Here is an 18041-nt window from a genome sequence, read left to right on the forward strand (position 1 = left end):
GCAAATATATTAGTATGCTAAATTTTCAGGAGAATTGGGGGTCAGAGGGTAGATATTTAGTTTTACCAGGTATTGCCAGATTCCCCTCCTTAGTGACTGTTCTATTTTCACTCCTACCAGCAGTATGAGAGTGCCTCTTTCTCATACAGTCTTACTAACAGTGTGTTGTCAAACATTTGGCTTTTTTTTAAGATTTTATTCATTTATTCGTGAGAGACACAGAGAGGCATAGACATAGGCAGAGGGAGAGGCAGGCTTCCCGTGAGGACCCTGTTGAGGGACTCGATCCTAGGACCCAGGGATCACAACCTGAGCCAAAGGCAGACACTCAACCACTGAGACACCCAGGTGCCCTCAAACATTTGGCTTTTAAACAGACTTGCATTAGAAATGTTCTATCACAAATCTTATAGAAGAATTCCAAATAATATACATAGGTACTCTCCATTCCAGGAGGTAGAGCTTAATTCTCTTCCTCTTGAATATGGGCTAGTCTTAGTGACTCACTTCTAAAGAACAGAGTATAGAAAGGGAAAAAGAGAAACTACAGTGGAGAAACCTGGCAGACCCCACCACAACCACACGATCAAGGTCAGCAGCGCCAGTGATAAGTCATGTTGATATCATGGGCCCCTTTATACAATGCAATTGGTGGGGCATATCACCTCTCTTGTATTCTCCCCCCAAAAAACCATAACCTCAAATCTAATCACAAGAACACAACGGACAAACTCAAGTTGAGTACATTCTACAAAATAGCTGGCCAGTGCTCTTCAAAACTGTCAAGGTCATAAAAAAAAAAAAGCAAGGCAAGACTAAGAAACCTTCCAGAGCCAGAGGAGACTAAGGGTGCATGATGACTCAAAGCAGTGTGGTATCCTGGATTCAGTCCTGGAACAGAAAGTGGATAGTGGTAGAAAAATGGTTGAAATCTTACTTAAAGTCTATAGTTTAATTAACTTCTTAGTTTTGACAAATGTACTGTGGTTATATTTGTCCCTTGTTAATATTAGGGGAAGCTGAGTAAAGAGTATACAAGAATTCTGTTATCTCTGAACTTTTCTGTAAATCTAAAATTATTTCAAAATAAGTTTGACTTCATCAAGATTAGAAACTTAAGTGGCCCCTGGATGGCTCAGTCAGTTAAGCATCTGCCCTCAGCTTGGGTCATGATCTTCGGGTCCTGGGTCAGCTCCTGCTCAGCAGGGAGTCTGCTTCTGCCTCTGCCCCTGCCCTTCCCCCCTGTTCATGCTCTCTCTGTCAAATAAATAAAATGTCAAAAAAAATTTAGAAACTTAAATACATCAAAGGACATGGTTCGAGAGAGTATAAAGACATCCCACAGAATGCGAAAATGTATTTGCAAATCATATATCTGATAAGGGATTAACACCCAGAATGGAAAAAAGAACTCCTACAGCAGCACAGAAAAACACAATTCAGAAATGGACAAAAGACTTGAATTAGATGTGTCTCTGGAAAAGATACACAGTGGCCACTAAGCACATGAAGAGCTAGAAAATAACAAGTGTCAGTGAGGATGTGGAGAGATTAGAACCTTGCTGCTTTGCCTATGGGAGTGTAAATGGTGCAGCTGCTGTGGAACACTGTACCTCCACCGTGTGGAGGAATTTTGGCTCCTCCAAAAATTAAATCTAGAACTGCCATATGGTGCAGCAGTTCCACTCCTGGGTATTTGTCCAAAGGAATTGAAAGCAGGGAGTCAAACATATATTTGTACACCAGTGTTCATAGCAGCATTAGTCACAACACCCAAACAATCGGTGCTGGAAACAGCCTAGGTGTCCATTGACAGAAGCATGGCCAAATAAAGTGTAGTCTATGCCATACCTATATACATGTGCAGCCATAAAAAGGAAAGAAGTCCTGATGCATGCTACACCATAGATGGACCATGAAAACATGATGCTAAGTGAAAGAAGCCAGACACAAAGGGACAAACATATGATTCCATTTATATGAGGCCCCTAGAATAGGCAAATTCATAGAGACAGAAGGTAGAATAGAGGGAGTGGGGTGGGGTGTGAAGTTAATGTTCAGTGAGTATGGGGTTTCTGTTGGGGATGATGAAAAAAGTTTCTGGAAATAGATGCTGATGGTTGCTCAACATTGGGAATATACTTTGTGGTAAATTTTGTGAGATACATGTTTTACCACAATAAAAACAACCTAAAACTTTACAAAAATAAATTTTAGACATTTATTTTTAAATGGCCTGTCCAGGGTAGTTTTCATTTTCATCCTTCATTGTGAGACTGAGCATCTTTTTAAAAATACAAATTGCTTGTATTTCTTTTCTGTGAATTCCCTTCCTCTTCCTCTTCCCATACTTTTTCCCAGTTGATTTGTCCTGACTGGGCTCGTGATGGTTTTTTTCTTTTCTAAGCAGAAGTGTTTTATTTTTATATAGTCAACTTTAATAATCTTTTCTGTGGCTTCTGGATTTGTGTCATAGTTTTCCCCATTTGAAGATTCTCAAATCATCTCATATATTCTACTTTTGTGGTTTCAGTTCTTCATTTAAATCTTTGACCTGCTTTATTCTTATTATTATTATTTACTGTTGAACAATGCATTTTATTTTTTTCACATTTTCTTGTTTTATTTTTAAAGTTTGTTTTCATGAGAAGTGTATGCTTCAATCCCTGTCCCCTATCTCCCCCATTAACCCCCATCCAACACCCTCTGGTGACCTTCAGTTTGTTCTCTATAGTTAAGAGTCTGTTTCTTGGTTTGCCTCCCTTTTTTTCCCTTTGCTCATTTGTTCTGCTTAAATTCCACATAAGAGTGAAATCATCTGGTATTTGCCTTTCCCTGACTGATTTATTTCACTTAGCATTGTACTCTCTAGCTCCATCCATGTCACTGCAAATCTTTGACCCATTTTAACCATATCCTGGTTTACATGTGTGAAGCATAGTCATGAGATCTTGCACTTGTTTAGGTATTTAACCTTTTTGGTTCAGTTATAATTGGGATCTTCCCATTTCTAAATGGTGCCTCTCTGAACAGAGGCAATGTATTTATTTCTGCCTATTACTTTTGTACTCAGCATCTTTACTCTTATTGTTTATAACCATTTTTCATTTGATTCTCTTCGACTTTGCAGGCATATTCTCATATCATTTACAAATAATGATAATTTTGCCTTCTCCTTTCCAGCCTTTAATCTTCTTTTCTTTACTCTCTTATTTGTTTCATCTAGTATCTTAGAATAACATTCATAGTGGTATTGATGCTAAATACTCTAAAAGTGTCATTCCTGACTAGGAATGGGACCCTGCTAGTCTACTATGGTGTCTGTTTTTTTCTTGTTTGAAGTTAACATGTATTTTAGAATACTTTTTAAATCATTATTTCACCAAACAAAAATTATTGGGCACCTACTGAAGTACCAGGTACTAAGCTAAGCTTTGAGGAGTAGGGCAGTGGACCCTCTGGGTGTGGTCCCCTCTTTCCCAGAACTCACAGTCGAGTACTTTTTTTTTTAAATCATCAAAGAAATGTAAGTGAGGGGTGCCTTAGTGGCTCAGTAGAGCACACCACTCTTGATATTAGGGTTGTAATTTCAAGCCCCATGTTGGGTGTAGAGATTACTTAAAAATAAAATCTTTTTTTAAAAAAAAGAAATGCACATGAAGTCAACTTAGAGATAATTATCTTACAGTAATCACAATAGGAAAATTTTTAACAAAACAGCTACCAGTGCTTAGCAGGGCAACTGTGAAACAGAGGGGCAGGGTAGCATAGCACACAGTGAGGCAGAGGGAGAGGTCGGTTGGACATCACCACACATACCCTGCAGACATTGCAGGGCCTTGGTGAGCATTTTGGTATTTTATCTTGAGAATGAGAGGGAGCCATTGAAGGGAGTGCAGTGGTTGGGCTTGATTGGCTTTGCCTGATCGAACACTCGCTCACATTTGGGGCATAAAGAATGATCTAGGAGAGGCCTGGTGGAGGTGAGCCAGGCCCTGATGCCACACCCGAGGGCCCTGTGAAGGAAGACAGACATGGACTGGAGAGGTGGCAGGGGGAAAGAGAAATGGATTGGATTTGAGAGGTAAGGACCAGCTCGCCTCATGGAGTCAGGATCTTGGGACCCCTGTCAGGAGTGGGATCTAGGGTCTAGAGGGAATGAGTGGGAGCCCCCCACCTCTTACACCTTTCAGAAAGGACTGCCCTCTAATCCCTCCCCATTCTTCTTCCGTCAGAGGTGGTCGTGGGGACAGGACTGGCCGCTATGGGGCCACTGACCGTTCGCAGGATGATGGCGGGGAGAATCGCAGCAGAGACCACGACTACCGGGACATGGACTACCGCTCATATCCCCGAGAGTATGGTAGCCAGGAGGGCAAGCATGACTACGACGACTCATCTGAGGAGCAGAGTGCAGAGGTGAGGGCCGAGGAGGACAGAATTCCTGCAGGGCCTCTGGTTGTAGCACCATGTGCGGGTAGCTCTCAGTTCCCATGCCTTCAGACTGTGCTCAGTGGCTTTGCCTCACCTGGAGGGTCTGTCCCTGCTCCTCTCTGAGGGCTTCTCTCCCAAATTGGGTCTCCCTGACTTCCACCTGCTTGGCTCTGTACTTCTGAGGGCCCTTGGCCATCACCTCTTTCCCTTCTTCCTTGTTTTTTAATTTGGGCTCATGGTTCACTGCAAGCCCTTTATTTTACTGCCTGCTCCCAGCCAGTTTGGGGTCCTTGGAGAGCCTCTTGCATGAGACCCAGCATGTGGGGCTTGGGAGGGCAGTGGGGACACTGGATATCACCAAGCAGAGTACCTCTGGGAGCCCAACCATGGGCGTTTACAGGGGCGACAGAGCCCATATACAAAAGGGAAAGACCCTCTAGGGCCTCTCCCTTTGAGCTCAGAGGGTAGCCAGTTCCACGTTGGGTAGTTAGCCTTAGCCTGAGGAGGGGAGGCATTCACCATCTGAGGAGAAGCAGCAGACTTGCCTTAAGGGAACCCCAGTTTGAGAGGACCCTGGGTCCACGCAAGCAAGCAGCTCTCCTATCCAGCAGGGTGGGAAGGGTACTTTTGCAACCCAGCCCCAGGGGATAGAGTGGGCAGCCAAGCTTCACAGTGGCAGCTGTGATCTGTGCCTGGATGTCTCCAGGGCACCAGGAGGCCCTAGGTGGACCCACTGGAAAGAGTGGGAGTGGAGAGCTGAGTTATCTGGTCCCCCTGAGGGCAGAAGGGGTGTGGACCCTGGCCTGGCCTGCTTAGTCCTGGCAGGATGGCTTGGGCAACATCCAAGAACTCCGTGACCACACCCTGTTAGGAGGGAGCCTAGTGATGATAGAGCACCGGCCAGGCAGAGGAGGATCAGGGGCTGGGGGCAGTGCTGTGGCCCTCACACCTTTGCCAGTCCCTGCTGACTGGCTCTGGTTGAGATACTAAGCTACTCCTAGAACCCTGGCCCATGCCAGAAATCATAAGGCATAAAGAACAGTTGTGCACATTCTAGCCGAGCTGGCAAGGGAGGACGAGGGAGAAACAGGGGGCAGGATTTAGGGTGCTGACCCCAGACCCAAGGAAGTTTAAGCAGTCTGGTCACCTGTCTGTGGGAGTTTCTCCCCTACAGTAATACTACTGCCACCAGCCTCTCCCCACTCCCCACCAAGGCAGCCCCCAAAAGGCATCCGGGGACAGTTTCCCACCCCAGAAGGGTTGCAGTCCAGGGCTGACCCATTTTGCCTCCCCTGAGTCTTTAGCCGGAGCCCGCCCACCCCTGGCTTTCAGAGCCCGCCTGCCTCAGAGAGCCAGCGGCCAGCCCCTAGGCCCACCCCAGACTGACTGCCCGTCTGGTGTCTCTCGTCTCATTCTGTTGGCCAGGATTCCTACGAGGCCTCCCCGGGCTCCGAGACTCAGCGTAGGCGGCGGCGGCGGCACAGGCACAGCCCCACTGGCCCGCCAGGCTTCCCCCGAGACGGCGACTATCGGGACCAGGACTATCGGACCGAGCAAGGGGAGGAGGAGGAGGAGGATGAGGAGGAGGAGGAGGAGGAGAAGGCCAGTAACATCGTCATGCTGAGGATGCTGCCACAGGCAGCCACTGAGGATGACGTACGTGCCCCCCCCACCATGGCTCTGGGCAGGCGACAGAGCAGGAGGCCAGGCTGGGTCTCCTCCAGGGCCCCCAGCTTCTCCCTCACCCCGACCTCAGCACCTTTTATCCCTTCTCTCCCCCAGCACTGATCCGTCCTCTGGGCAGGCCCTTGTACTCTCCTGGTCCGGAAGGGAGGAGTGTCGGATAGGCTGGCTTGGCCAAGGGGCTGCGGTGGTGGGTGTGGGAGGGAACGGAGCATTCCTCCAAACATTCCACTGGTCATCCATCCATTCGGCGTATGTTGATTGAGGGCCAGATGCTCACCAGGCCCAGAGCTGGGTATTCCTGGTGGCAGAGATGATGTAGGGCCCTGCAGCCCTGGGGATAGGGAGGGTCCCCATGAGATTTTCTGAGATTTTATTCACATTCTCTCCCCATAGCTCACCCCCTCCCTATTTTGTTAGCAGCATCAAATCTCAGTGGCCTGGCCACAGAGTCCTACATTCTTTGACTTCCTTTGCTGCTACTGACAGCCTCCCCACCCCATGCTCTGTGACATTTCCTTCCGTATTCCTCCCTTTTCTTCTGTTTTCTTCTCATAGAGGCTTCCCCTAATGAGTCGCAGTAAAACCCCAGGGAGCCACTAAAATAGCCTCCTCCCCAGCCTCCCTGAGTCTCCTCTCTACCTCCCCTGAATTCTCTGCCCAGCTCTCCTATGAAACCTACCAGCTGCCCGTTTTGTTGCAGAGAGAATCCCACCTGTGTATTTGGGAGCTTCTCAGGTCTGGCCCAGCTGCTGTGTTCAGGGTCAGACAGTAGCTCTATGCTGACATGTGTTAAGGATTGATCACAGGGTGGGCCACAGGCCAGGTCTCATTTAATCCTCACAGCCACCCTGTGGGGAAGGTATTCTGCGTGTTTCCATCTTACGGATCAGGAAGCCAGGCCCCCAGCAGTGAAGCAGCTTGCCCCAGGTCCCACTCCCACAGCCAGTGAGTGGCAGTGGATTTGGGGTCTGGCCCTAGGCAGCTGGATTCCAGAGCCCACATTCTTGCCATTTCCTGAGCCCTCCCTGAATATTTGTAGTCCTAACAAGTAACAAGCTCTTCTATGTATGTTTCTTTTTATCCTTGAGTGCTCGTGTGCGTGTATGTGAGAAATAGAGATCTCCTTTCTTTTTCACCTGATGAGGAAAATTAAGCCCAGAGGCAATAAGATTGCCGCCTGAGAATGCCCAGTACGTGCTTCTGGGCTTCTGCAAGAGGCACCACTGGCCTAGAGACCTTGCTTCACCTGGTCCAAACCCCAAATTGCCTCTGCAGCTTCCCTCTGGCTTCATCCAGGAAGCTTTCCCAACCTTCTGACCACACCTTTTGGTCTCCACCCCAAGATACTGCTCCACATGCAGCTGGGCTCTGCTCAGACTCCAGTCCTTCCCGTTTTGATATTTGCATCATGGGTCTCTTGAGGCAAGCCCCAGCTCTCCTCACCACAACTACACCAAGCCTGTTGTCAGATCACCCCAGCAGGCAGGCCATTCTTGAGCTCTGGCTTGGCTCGCTCCGCTCTCTCATTGCTCTCCGCCTCTGAGGATCATCACGCTGCCATGCCCCCCACCCTCGCACCATGCCCCTTTCATCTCACTCACTCTCTGCACGTCTGGGGCCGAGCACCAAGACCAGGTGCTGGTGTGGGCCCGGGGCCACAGCCACTTGGGGAAAAGCCCCAAGAACTCGAGAGAAGGCAGTGCATGCACATCCCCGGCAGCTGCTCAGGGTCCTGGAGGCCTCCGGTGCCCCCCACCCACCCTCATGTGCTGAGCCTGCCCCAATCCGTATTTCCCCGTACAGATCCGGGGCCAGCTGCAGTCCCATGGAGTGCAAGCTCGAGAGGTCCGGCTGATGCGGAACAAATCCTCAGGTGAGCTTTTGTTCCCAGTGCCTCCCCTTCCGCTGGCCAGCCTCAGCCTCCAGTCTCCCTCCTGCTTCTGCCTTTTCCCTCACCCTCCCTGCCCTGCCTTCCTGCCACAGCTGGGAATGGGCAGTTTGGGGTACCCTCTCTTCTTCTCTTCCCCTCGACCCATCCTCCTCACAGCTCTGGGGCTGTCGGGGAGGGGGTGCAGCACTGAGCTGAGTGCTCCCCGGGGGCAGGGCCAGGGCCAGGCTCCGGGGAACCTCCTCTTTGGGACTCTGAGTATCTGAGGTGGTAACCCCTCCCCCCATATACTCCCTTCCCTCTTCCTTCTTCTCCTTCCCATGCCCCTCAATCTCCCCCACATTTTCTGGTAACAGCCTGTGACCAGAAAGTAGGTCTGACACGGTTGCACCCACGTGTCCCAAGAGGGGAGGCAGAGGATGGCTCTTATCCAAGGGTGCATCCCAAGGAGCAGCCAGGATTTCTGGCCTCTGCTTGTTCCCTCCCTCCCTCTTGCAGGCTGCTTGGAGCTGGCCTGAGGTTAGCAGGGTGGTGGGGGGGAGTTGTCTCTGCAGGACCTCTGGCCCAGGCTCCCCAAGGCAGGCACAGTGGGGCTTCACTGCCTGGGCTTCTCTCCATCTCTCAGTCTCTCTCCTCCCCACACCTCCATATATCTCTCTATCTCTCTCTATATCTCTCTACCTCCCCTTTTCCCTCTCCCTTTCCTTCCCTTCTCTCCCCCCTCTCTTTTCCTCTCTGTCTCTCCTTCCCTCCCCGACCCCAGATCATACCATTTCATCTTCCTGTGCATCCTAACCATTATTCTTATGGAGATCAATCATGCTCCCCTGAGAAACCCTGCCATAGACAAGCATAGACAAACCCTGCCATATGCCAAGCCCATCCTGTGTGTGTACCTCCAGAAGAGGAGCTGCTTTCCTGCAGCTTCAAGCCCTGGATCCCTGTCCCAGCCCTGACCAGGCCTGGAGTCTCTCTTGGTTGCATGTAGGTCTTGCTGTTTGACCCCAGCCAAACCACATACTGACAGGGTTCTGTTCTCTCTCTCTCTCTCCATAAGGTAGTGTCCTAGGTGTGCCGCCCCCCCCACCAGCACTTCTCCCAGGTACCCACTGATTCTTTAACGTCTGCCTGGCCAATCTGGCCCCCATTCTCCTGCTGTCTAGGAGGACTTGCATTGTGGGTGGACGTAATCTTCCTGGCTTGGCCCTGAGGTGGCTCCCTGCTAAGGCCCACCTCCCCTGCACTGTGCAAAGGCTGAGGTGACATTGTGTCCCTAAGTCCCCCTGGTTCTTGATGGGCCTAGAGCCTTCCTAGCCTCACTGAGCAGCCTGGCCCAGGTTCTCTTTTGCTTTTTTGATGAAACACCTGTCACAAGACCCCTCCTGGGTACCCCAGCCTTATGCTGGGCCCAACCCTTCAGTTATTTATTCTGGCCCATGTGGAGCCAATAGTTTGCCCATCTGCCCTCCTTCCTTCCTCTGAGATCCCTTCTTGTACCCTTTCCCTCCCACCTCCTCCTCTCAGTCTCCATCACCCCAGGCAGGTCTGCCTGAGCCCCTCTCTCTTTTTTCCGAGCTGGCGTGTGTGTATCTCCCTCTCCCCCCAACCCCCACTCCCATTCAGTTATCCTTCTTCCTTCATCCCTCTTTCCTGCCCCTCCTGGCCATCTACCTTGCCTCCCACCCCTTGGTCTTTCTCTCTCTGATTACTTCTCTCTCTCCCTTTCTTCTCTCCTCTCCCCCCTTCCCTCTCTGCCCCCTGGTCCTCTCCCCTCGGGTCCCACCCCCGGGAACGCCGTGTGTCCAAAGCTGTTGACTAACCCACTGCGTCTGTATCTGAATGCTGTCTCCAGGTCAGAGCCGGGGCTTCGCCTTCGTCGAGTTTAGTCACTTGCAGGACGCTACACGATGGATGGAAGCCAATCAGGTTGCTTTGCCGCACTTGAACCCCCCCCCAAACAAATACTACTTTGTAATCGAGCGCTCCCCATCGCCTGATTCTTATGGACACAGTTCCCCGCCCTGTGGCCCTGTGTCCCATCCCCCCCGCCCCCTCTCTCTCCCCCTTCCTGACCCTCACTATCTCCTCTTCCCATCTCTTGCTACCCACTGGGCTTCCCATCAAGAACCCACACTCAACACTGGCCCATTCCCACCACCAGGCACTAGCTCTGCCCCTCCACCTCCCAGCTGAGCCTTTGGAGAAAGGGCTGCAAGGGGGAAGTTTTCTTCCACTGAGGCTCCCACTCCTCGGGGACCGCCCTGCTCTGGGGGTTAGGCAGAGACAAGATTTCTTTCCACTTTCAGGCATCACTGGAAGTCTAGCCACTGGGGAACTTAGCTGTTGGCACACTAACTAGCAAGTCCCGTTTTGCCAGCTCTCTCCCTGCATGTGAGTTTGGCCTTTTGATTTCCATGTGAGAGGCCAGCACCGCTCTGTTGACCTAAAGCACCAGTCAAATGTGATAAAACTCACTTCGGGTGCCCCAGCCCTCCCCCTGCACCTACCCCCTACGGGAGTCACCACATGCCCACTCCACTGGGGGCAGGCCTGCCTTTTCAGCAAGGAGTCCTGCTGTCAGGAAGGGAAGGGAGCCTGCTCCCTCACCTGGCACGGTCTCCCCACCCAGCAGCTTTGGGACCTTCAGAGACCCAAGGACCTGCTCTGCTCACCTACCCAGAGCCCGGCTCACTGGTGTTGGGCACAGAAGAAAAGCCTCAGGGGAGGAAGGGGCAGGTGTGGTGGAAGTGGGGCTCAGCAGGGCAGCCCTGGGGCCATCTCTGCCCTAATGCCTCGGGGCCCAGGACCCAGCCAGCCCCAGGAAGACAGCCTCACAGCAGGAACTTCCATCTTTTAAATATGGCTCTTTCTTTTTCCCCTTCTCCAGCAATAGCGCGCGTGCGCTCTCTCTCTCTCTCTCTCCCCTCCTCTCCCTTCCCTCCCTGTCCCCCTCATCCCGAGTGTAGCCTGTGTAGTGCTGGCCCTGGGTGTGGCCTGGCAGTGTCAGGGCCGAGTGGGGGGTTTTCCCCACTGTCCGGCAAGCGTCGGTCAGCCGAGCACTGTGTGCCTGGTGGCGTGTGTTCACGTGTGCGTGCCCGGAAGGCAGCAAAGAGCTGCGCCCAAGGGCTGTGGCGCTTTCCCTCCCTCCTTCCCTTCCTTCTTCCCTCGTCCGTTCTCCGACCTCCCTCCGTTCCCTGTCCCTCATCCATCCAGCTGAAGGGCTCGCTCACTCTCTTCTCCTGTGCTGAAACGGTGCGTGGGGCACTGCTGCCTGGGCCTCACTGTGCTCTGCTTTTTCCCGCAGCACTCCCTCAACATCCTGGGCCAGAAGGTGTCCATGCACTACAGCGACCCCAAGCCCAAGATCAATGAGGACTGGCTGTGTAATAAGGTACAGGGGCGGTGGGCAGCAGTTGCCATGGATAGAGACAGAGGCGGCGGCAGCAGTGGCAACATCTATCTCCCTGGGGCCTGAAATGGCATAGGTGTTGAGGACTGGCTCAGCTCAAGTAGCCACTGTCCCTTGCCGCCTGCCCACCCACCCATGTGTACTGGGCTTTCACTCAGCACCAGGCTCTGCCCTCAGGAGGCACAGTCCTTCTTGAAGCCCCAGTATACTTTCCACAAGTACTTAACATAAGCGACTACCTAATGACAGTGGAGGCACAACATGTGGTGTGTCAAAGGTGGACTTCCGAGCAGGCTGGCTGGAATTAGAGCCTCCTACATCCTCCTTGGTCTCTGCCTCACGTTCCTCATCTCCAAAACAGGAATAGTAATGACCCCCTCTCCCCCAAGGTGGTTGGGAGGATTCCAGTGTAGCAGTTGGAACAACAGCTGGTCCACAGTTAGCACCCTCGAATGTCTGCCTATTCCCCCAAAGAAAAGCACAGGTTGTTCTAGGACCCTATGTCAGTAACCTTGACTGTCACTCTGACAAAGCCATGTCCATCTGAGGTCAAGGCTTCAAGCTGTGGTATCTCCAGTTATATTCCCTACGAGGAAGGCAAGGCTCAGAGAGGTGCCAACCTGAGTTAGCCTTGAGCGATATGTTCACCATCATGATCACGGGGGCCATGGATCCCCACCCTGGGTTCAGGTCTCTCTTGGGGCCAGCTTCCCAAGCAGCCCTGAAGCAGCCTTGCAGCTTCACAGCCCCTCCTCCTGCAGCCAGCTGACAGTGTTGAGACCTAAGGGGAGGAGCCCCCAACCCTCTCCCCATGAAGAACTGTCTACTAAGGGGAGTAGCACCGGTGTCCATTGTCTCTGTAGGGGTAGGGACTGTGAAGTGACAGTGGCACTCTGTCCCTCCTTGTATTTTCAGCTACTTTTCAAAACCAGAGAATTCTCTCCTTTACTCTCCTTTATTCCCCACATCCCATTGATCACCAGGTCCTGTCCCTTCCATCACAAGAATGCCCTCCCTTGCAATTCCCACTGGCTAGGCCAGTCGTCACCCACTCCCTCCGTTACAGTGGGCCCCTCTTCCGCTGTGCTGGCCCCTTGCCTCTTTCTCCCACCTTCTCACCTATAATACTCCTCAAAACCACCTCTAACCTTGTCACTCCTCTGCTGAAGACCACCTCACCTCCCCAACTCTGAGCTACGTGTGACCACCCTCCATAATCTGGTACCACCTGCCTTCTCCAGCTTCCACTTTTGCCTCTCCATTCACCCTCCTACACCAGCTGCAGAAAATCTCTTGTTCCCTTTACCAGCAGTAGCTTCCCAGCAAAACCAAACCAAAGCAAACTTCTAGGCCTCCTAGATCCAATGTTGCATCCAATGTTGTCCCCAGCTGAGTGAGCCAGGCCCCTCTGGGACTGTTCCCCTTCCTGAGTCCCCACAGACTAACCTGCCCTCTGTTAGGGGGACACAAGAGTGGCAGAGGCCACATCCTGGGCATATGGGGCAGAGCCTGGCGCAGGAACGGTGCACGGTCCCCAACGTGGAACAGAAATAAAAATGGGGTGAAAGCTGGGGCTTCCTGGAGGTTGTCATGCCCAAGGCTGGTTTCTCAAGAATGCCAATCTAGTCTCGAGATGAAGGAAGGATGGGAGTCTAGCAAGAGAAGGGCTGCTGGCTTTTAGGGGTAGAAACACTGAAGGTTTCTGAACAGGGAAGCAAGTTTTAGGAAGAACTTGCTAAAGGGACAACAGGGGGGCAATCCTGGGAGTTGGAACCTCGGAGGAGGTGGCACTTATGGCAGAGGTAGGGGAGTTAGTTGTTGATTCCTGAGTTGAGGAGGTGGCACTGAGGACAAACTTGAGACCCTGTGAAGGGAAGATTTCCGACTGAGAGTGACAGCCAGAGCTCCCCGCCACCCCAATCCTGGGACCTTCCTTCCCGGGGGTGTTGCAGGGTTCCCTGGGTGATCTCTAGACCCAAGTTTGCAGGGTGTGGTGGAAAGCCCCACCCACTCTGACAGCCTGGCCTGTGCCTCACAGTGTGGTGTCCAGAACTTCAAACGCCGTGAGAAGTGCTTCAAATGTGGTGTGCCCAAGTCAGGTGAGGCCCTCCTGCCTCCTCCCTCCCCCCCACCCAGGGTGTTGGTGGAAGAGGGGAGGAAGAGGGTGACCAGCCTTGGAGCCTCCCCCTTTGTCATCGGCCTATCTTCTGCCACCCCTGACAGAGGCAGAGCAGAAGCTGCCCCTGGGCGCAAGGCTGGATCAGCAGACGCTGCCACTGGGTGGACGGGAGCTAAGCCAGGGCCTGCTCCCCCTGCCACAGCCCTACCAGGCCCAGGGAGTGCTGGCCTCCCAAGCCCTGTCACAGGGTTCAGAGCCAAGCTCGGAGAACGCCAATGACAGTGAGTCAGTTGTTCCTTCCTTTCTCCCTGCCCTAGGGTGTCTGGGCTGGGCTCTCCGAGGCCAGAGAGATGGTAGTGACCAGGACTCAATCCTCCCAGGGTCTCTGCCTGGCAGGGGTACAGAAGTGATGTAGCGAGAGCAGGGGAGGAGCATTGCCCGACTCGACTTTGGGGGTGTGTTGTGAAGGGTCTCGGCAGGTGAGCGACTGAGCTGGGACTTGGACTAACAAGCAGAGTTTATCCAGGAGGAAGAGGTGAGAGGAAGCAGCAAGGGCAAAGACAGAGGCCAGAGGAGAGGGGCAGTGGGGAGCCATCAGAGGGGTATGGCTGGAGCAGAGTGTCAGGGGTGCCCCCTAATGCTGGGCCGCTTCCCACAGCCATCATTTTGCGCAACCTGAACCCACACAGCACCATGGACTCCATCCTGGGGGCCCTGGCACCCTACGCGGTGCTATCCTCCTCCAATGTCCGTGTCATCAAGGACAAGCAGACCCAACTGAACCGTGGCTTCGCCTTCATCCAGCTCTCCACCATCGTGGTGAGGGCGGCACAGGGGGGGGCCGGGCAGCCAGGGTCCCGGCCCCCGGGGTGGGGAGGAGGGACCCTGACCCACACCCCCCCCATCTCACCCTGCGCCACCGCGACTCCAAGCCTGGCAACAGGGCAATGGAGCCGGGGGCCTCCCCGGGCCTGACCCTTCTGCCCCTGCCTCCCTTACTCCCCCAGGAGGCAGCCCAGCTCCTGCAGATCCTGCAGGCCCTGCACCCACCACTCACTATTGACGGCAAGACCATCAACGTTGAGTTTGCCAAGGGTTCTAAGAGGTCAGGACCCCACCTATGCCCCTTCCTAGCTGGCCCCCCAGCCTGGGGCTTCCCATCTCACTCCCAGTCTCTGACATCCTCCCCAGGGACATGGCCTCCAACGAAGGCAGTCGCATCAATGCTGCCTCTGTGGCCAGTACTGCCATTGCCGCGGCCCAGTGGGCCATCTCACAGGTACTCAAAGACTCCCCTCTGCCCCAGCATCCCCATACTGGGGCCACGGTCTCGACCCTCTCATGCCTTCTCTGCAACCAAGAGGGCTGGCTTGCTGTCTGGCTTTCCCTGGACCCCAAACCCTCTCACAGTGGCTGCTATTGGCTTTGGGGGCCTTGCTGCAGCTCCCTTCTCAGTCACCTCCTCCCAGGCTTTCAACTTCAACACCATCGTGACTGCTTTTCACTTCTATTTGGTGGTTATTTTATCGACCTGCATTGTTACAACTTTGTTAATAAAACGGAATTTATAAATGGCTGAAAGAAAATTGGGAGAGGAGAATAAAGAAGGGGAGGACAGTGTCTTCTTGACCTGACAACCCAGCACTCGAACTATGCCACACACATACCAGTGTCAGCCCTGGGGGCGTTTTGGCACATGTCTTCGGTGGATTCTTGTTTTTGCCGCTGCCCTGCCTTGCTGTGGCTGGGTGGCCTTCATACTTCACTTGTCTGAGGCCTGCATGCTTTCTGTCAGCAGACAGACACTAGCCTCACCTGTGGGCAAATGCTTCTTAGCAGGTTCCCCTCCCCCTGCGCCCCTTCCTCTGCTAATGAGCCCCTCCCACTGCCCCTCAGGCCTCCCAGGGTGGGGAGGGTGCCTGGGCCACCCCCGAGGAGCCACCGGTCGACTACAGCTACTACCAACAGGATGAGGGCTATGGCGGCAGCCAGGGCACAGAGTCATCCCTCTATGCCCATGGCTACCTCAAGGGCACCAAGGGCCCCGGCATCACTGGAACCAAAGGGGACCCATCTGGAGCAGGTGAGGCCCAACATCTGTCTCTGAGCATTTTGTGGGGTTAGGGAGGGTGGCAGGCCCTGGGTCCTGGGCCCTGCCTGTTCACAGGCATTCTTCTTCCTTCCCTGTTCTCATTACAGGTTCAGAGGCCTCCCTGGAACCTGGGGCAGACCCCGTGTCACTGCAGGCTTTCTCTCGAGCCCAGCCTGGTGCTGCCCCTGGCATCTACCAGCAATCAGCAGCTGAAGCGAGTGGCAGCCAGGGTACTGCTGCCAACAGCCAGGTGAGGGAGCTTGAGGGGTTCCTGGGTGTCAGGCAGGGGATCTTGGGTTGTTGCGGGGCGTGGGTACAGGAGGCATTGGCAGACATTGAGCCCTGTTACCCTGTCTGGCCCCATGACCAGTCATATACCATCATGTCACCTGCTGTGCTCAAATCTGAGCTCCAGAGCCCTACTCATCCCAGCTCTGCCTTGCCACCGGCCACCAGTCCCACTGCCCAGGAGTCCTACAGCCAGTACCGTGAGTAGCCGTGGCCTGTGGGTGGTAGGGAGGCAAGGAGTTCCTTAACAAAGCAGAGAGGAGTGTGACCCCCCCCTTCTTTCTCACTACCCTCCCCAGCTGTTCCTGACGTCTCTACCTACCAGTATGATGAGACATCTGGCTACTACTATGACCCCCAGACTGGTCTCTACTATGACCCCAACTCCCAGGTGATAGGGTAGCCCAGGGAGTGGGTGGGGTCTGCAGTTCCCATTCGGAGGTCTTCCCTCACGCCCCCCCCCACCCCTCCCCCAGTATTATTACAACGCTCAAAGCCAGCAGTACCTGTACTGGGACGGGGAAAGGCGGACCTACGTCCCTGCCCTGGAGCAGTCGGCCGACGGGCATAAGGAGACGGGGGCCCCCTCAAAAGAGGGTAAAGAGAAGAAGGAGAAGCACAAGACCAAGACAGCCCAACAGGTGAACACTGGGGGTCCAGCAGTCACTGGCTAGCTATTTAATGTCTTCTGATGAATGCATTTCTATCATCTTTAAGCTTTTGCTGCTGAGGGACAGGGGTGGATGTGGGCATGGGAGTGACCATGCTCAAGAGAGACCAGGCTCCTGGCCCAGCTCTGCTCTTTGATGCATGACCCTGAGCCAAGGCAGTTGCCTCTGTACACGGTAGGGCTGCCCACCTCCTGAGTGGCCAGTGCCATCCATCCGAGTGAGACCAGTCAGCTTTTCTGTCCCCCAGTGGGAACCTTCACGTTGCTTGCATGCCTGAAGCCAGGCTAATCCTGCCTGTGGAAACAAATGGGCATGCAGACCTCCTTTGGGCCCAGAACCCGAACCCAACTCCTGGGTATGTGTCCGGGTCTGTCTACCCAGAGAACTTCTCATGGGCCCATCAGGCTGTGGAAAATGGCCACTGCTGTGTCTGATGGGAGTGGGAAATTGGAAGGAACTTCGGTGTCCTCCTATGGAGGAAGAGTATGACAGTCTGAGTGTAGCACTTAGAAGCAAGAACTAAGTGTTCCCTTGGCAACCTGGTAAATTCTAAAAGTGCAGGGGCGGGGAGAGCAGACAGAATATGGGATACATGGAATCACACGTATTAAAATCCTACCTAGAGGAAGCCATCATCTGCACTGTAAAATGATAAAATGAAAGCATAATCGTGGTGTGAGTGCTTGTGAGGAGAGCAGGCACAGCCCCAGAGGGCTTGGCAAGAGGCACCGACGACAGAATGGCGAGAAACCATGACTTTCATCACCACCTCCTCACCTGCTTGAGACTGCAGGGCAGGAAGGTGCAATGGATGGAGTTGGCCGTCCCAGCCATTGGAGGGTCCCTGAGAGCCTCACTCCCAACTTTACCCCTAGATTGCCAAGGACATGGAACGCTGGGCCCGCAGCCTCAACAAGCAAAAAGAAAACTTCAAAAACAGCTTCCAGCCCATCAGCTCTCTGCGAGATGACGAGAGGCGGGAGTCAGCCACTGCAGATGCCGGCTATGCCATCCTTGAGAAGAAGGTGTGTTGTGGCCACCCCTCCATTATCCCCCCTAGTCTTGTCATCGCAGTGGTCCCTCTGTGAAGTCCCTGAATTTGTGTGTCCGTCTACCCCAGGGAGCATTAGCTGAGAGACAGCACACCAGCATGGACCTCCCGAAACTGGCCAGCGACGACCGCCCAGTGAGTGGCCAGGGCAGGAGGGGGCGGTGCTCCAGTGTAGCCAGGCCTGACCTCTCTCCCCAACTCTCACATTCTCTAGAGCCCACCTCGGGGCCTGGTGGCAGCCTACAGTGGGGAGAGCGACAGTGAGGAGGAGCAGGAACGCGGGGGTCCAGAGCGAGAGGAGAAGCTCACTGACTGGCAGAAGCTGGCCTGTCTGCTCTGTCGGCGCCAGTTCCCTAGCAAGGAGGCGCTCATCCGCCACCAGCAGCTCTCCGGGCTACACAAG

At 53.6% G+C, this 18041-nt stretch overlaps 1 protein-coding gene across 6 annotated transcripts in view; it reads left to right on the forward strand.

Annotated features, from left to right (window-relative positions):
* The window catches only part of RBM10 (RNA binding motif protein 10), a 29233-nt gene that overhangs the window by 10108 nt on the left and 1084 nt on the right, over positions 1-18041 (forward strand). For 2 of the 6 annotated variants that reach the window (XM_055337937.1, XM_055337940.1), the window contains exons 3-20: positions 4236-4419; positions 5860-6090; positions 7924-7993; positions 9861-9934; positions 11313-11399; positions 13456-13516; positions 13641-13817; positions 14195-14355; positions 14544-14641; positions 14728-14815; positions 15433-15619; positions 15736-15878; positions 15999-16116; positions 16216-16307; positions 16393-16557; positions 17463-17612; positions 17708-17773; positions 17853-18041. In XM_055337937.1, the coding sequence (XP_055193912.1) occupies positions 4236-4419; positions 5860-6090; positions 7924-7993; positions 9861-9934; positions 11313-11399; positions 13456-13516; positions 13641-13817; positions 14195-14355; positions 14544-14641; positions 14728-14815; positions 15433-15619; positions 15736-15878; positions 15999-16116; positions 16216-16307; positions 16393-16557; positions 17463-17612; positions 17708-17773; positions 17853-18041 (2341 nt within the window). The remainder of the gene's footprint in view (positions 1-4235; positions 4420-5859; positions 6091-7923; positions 7994-9860; positions 9935-11312; positions 11400-13455; positions 13517-13640; positions 13818-14194; positions 14356-14543; positions 14642-14727; positions 14816-15432; positions 15620-15735; positions 15879-15998; positions 16117-16215; positions 16308-16392; positions 16558-17462; positions 17613-17707; positions 17774-17852) is intronic. The other 4 variants (XM_055337939.1, XM_055337938.1, XM_055337941.1 and 1 more) reach the window with 4 other exon arrangements.

Source organism: Nyctereutes procyonoides, unplaced genomic scaffold, assembly GCF_905146905.1.
Source record: "Nyctereutes procyonoides isolate TBG_1078 unplaced genomic scaffold, NYPRO_anot_genome, whole genome shotgun sequence".
Taxonomy (NCBI): Eukaryota; Metazoa; Chordata; class Mammalia; order Carnivora; family Canidae; genus Nyctereutes; species Nyctereutes procyonoides.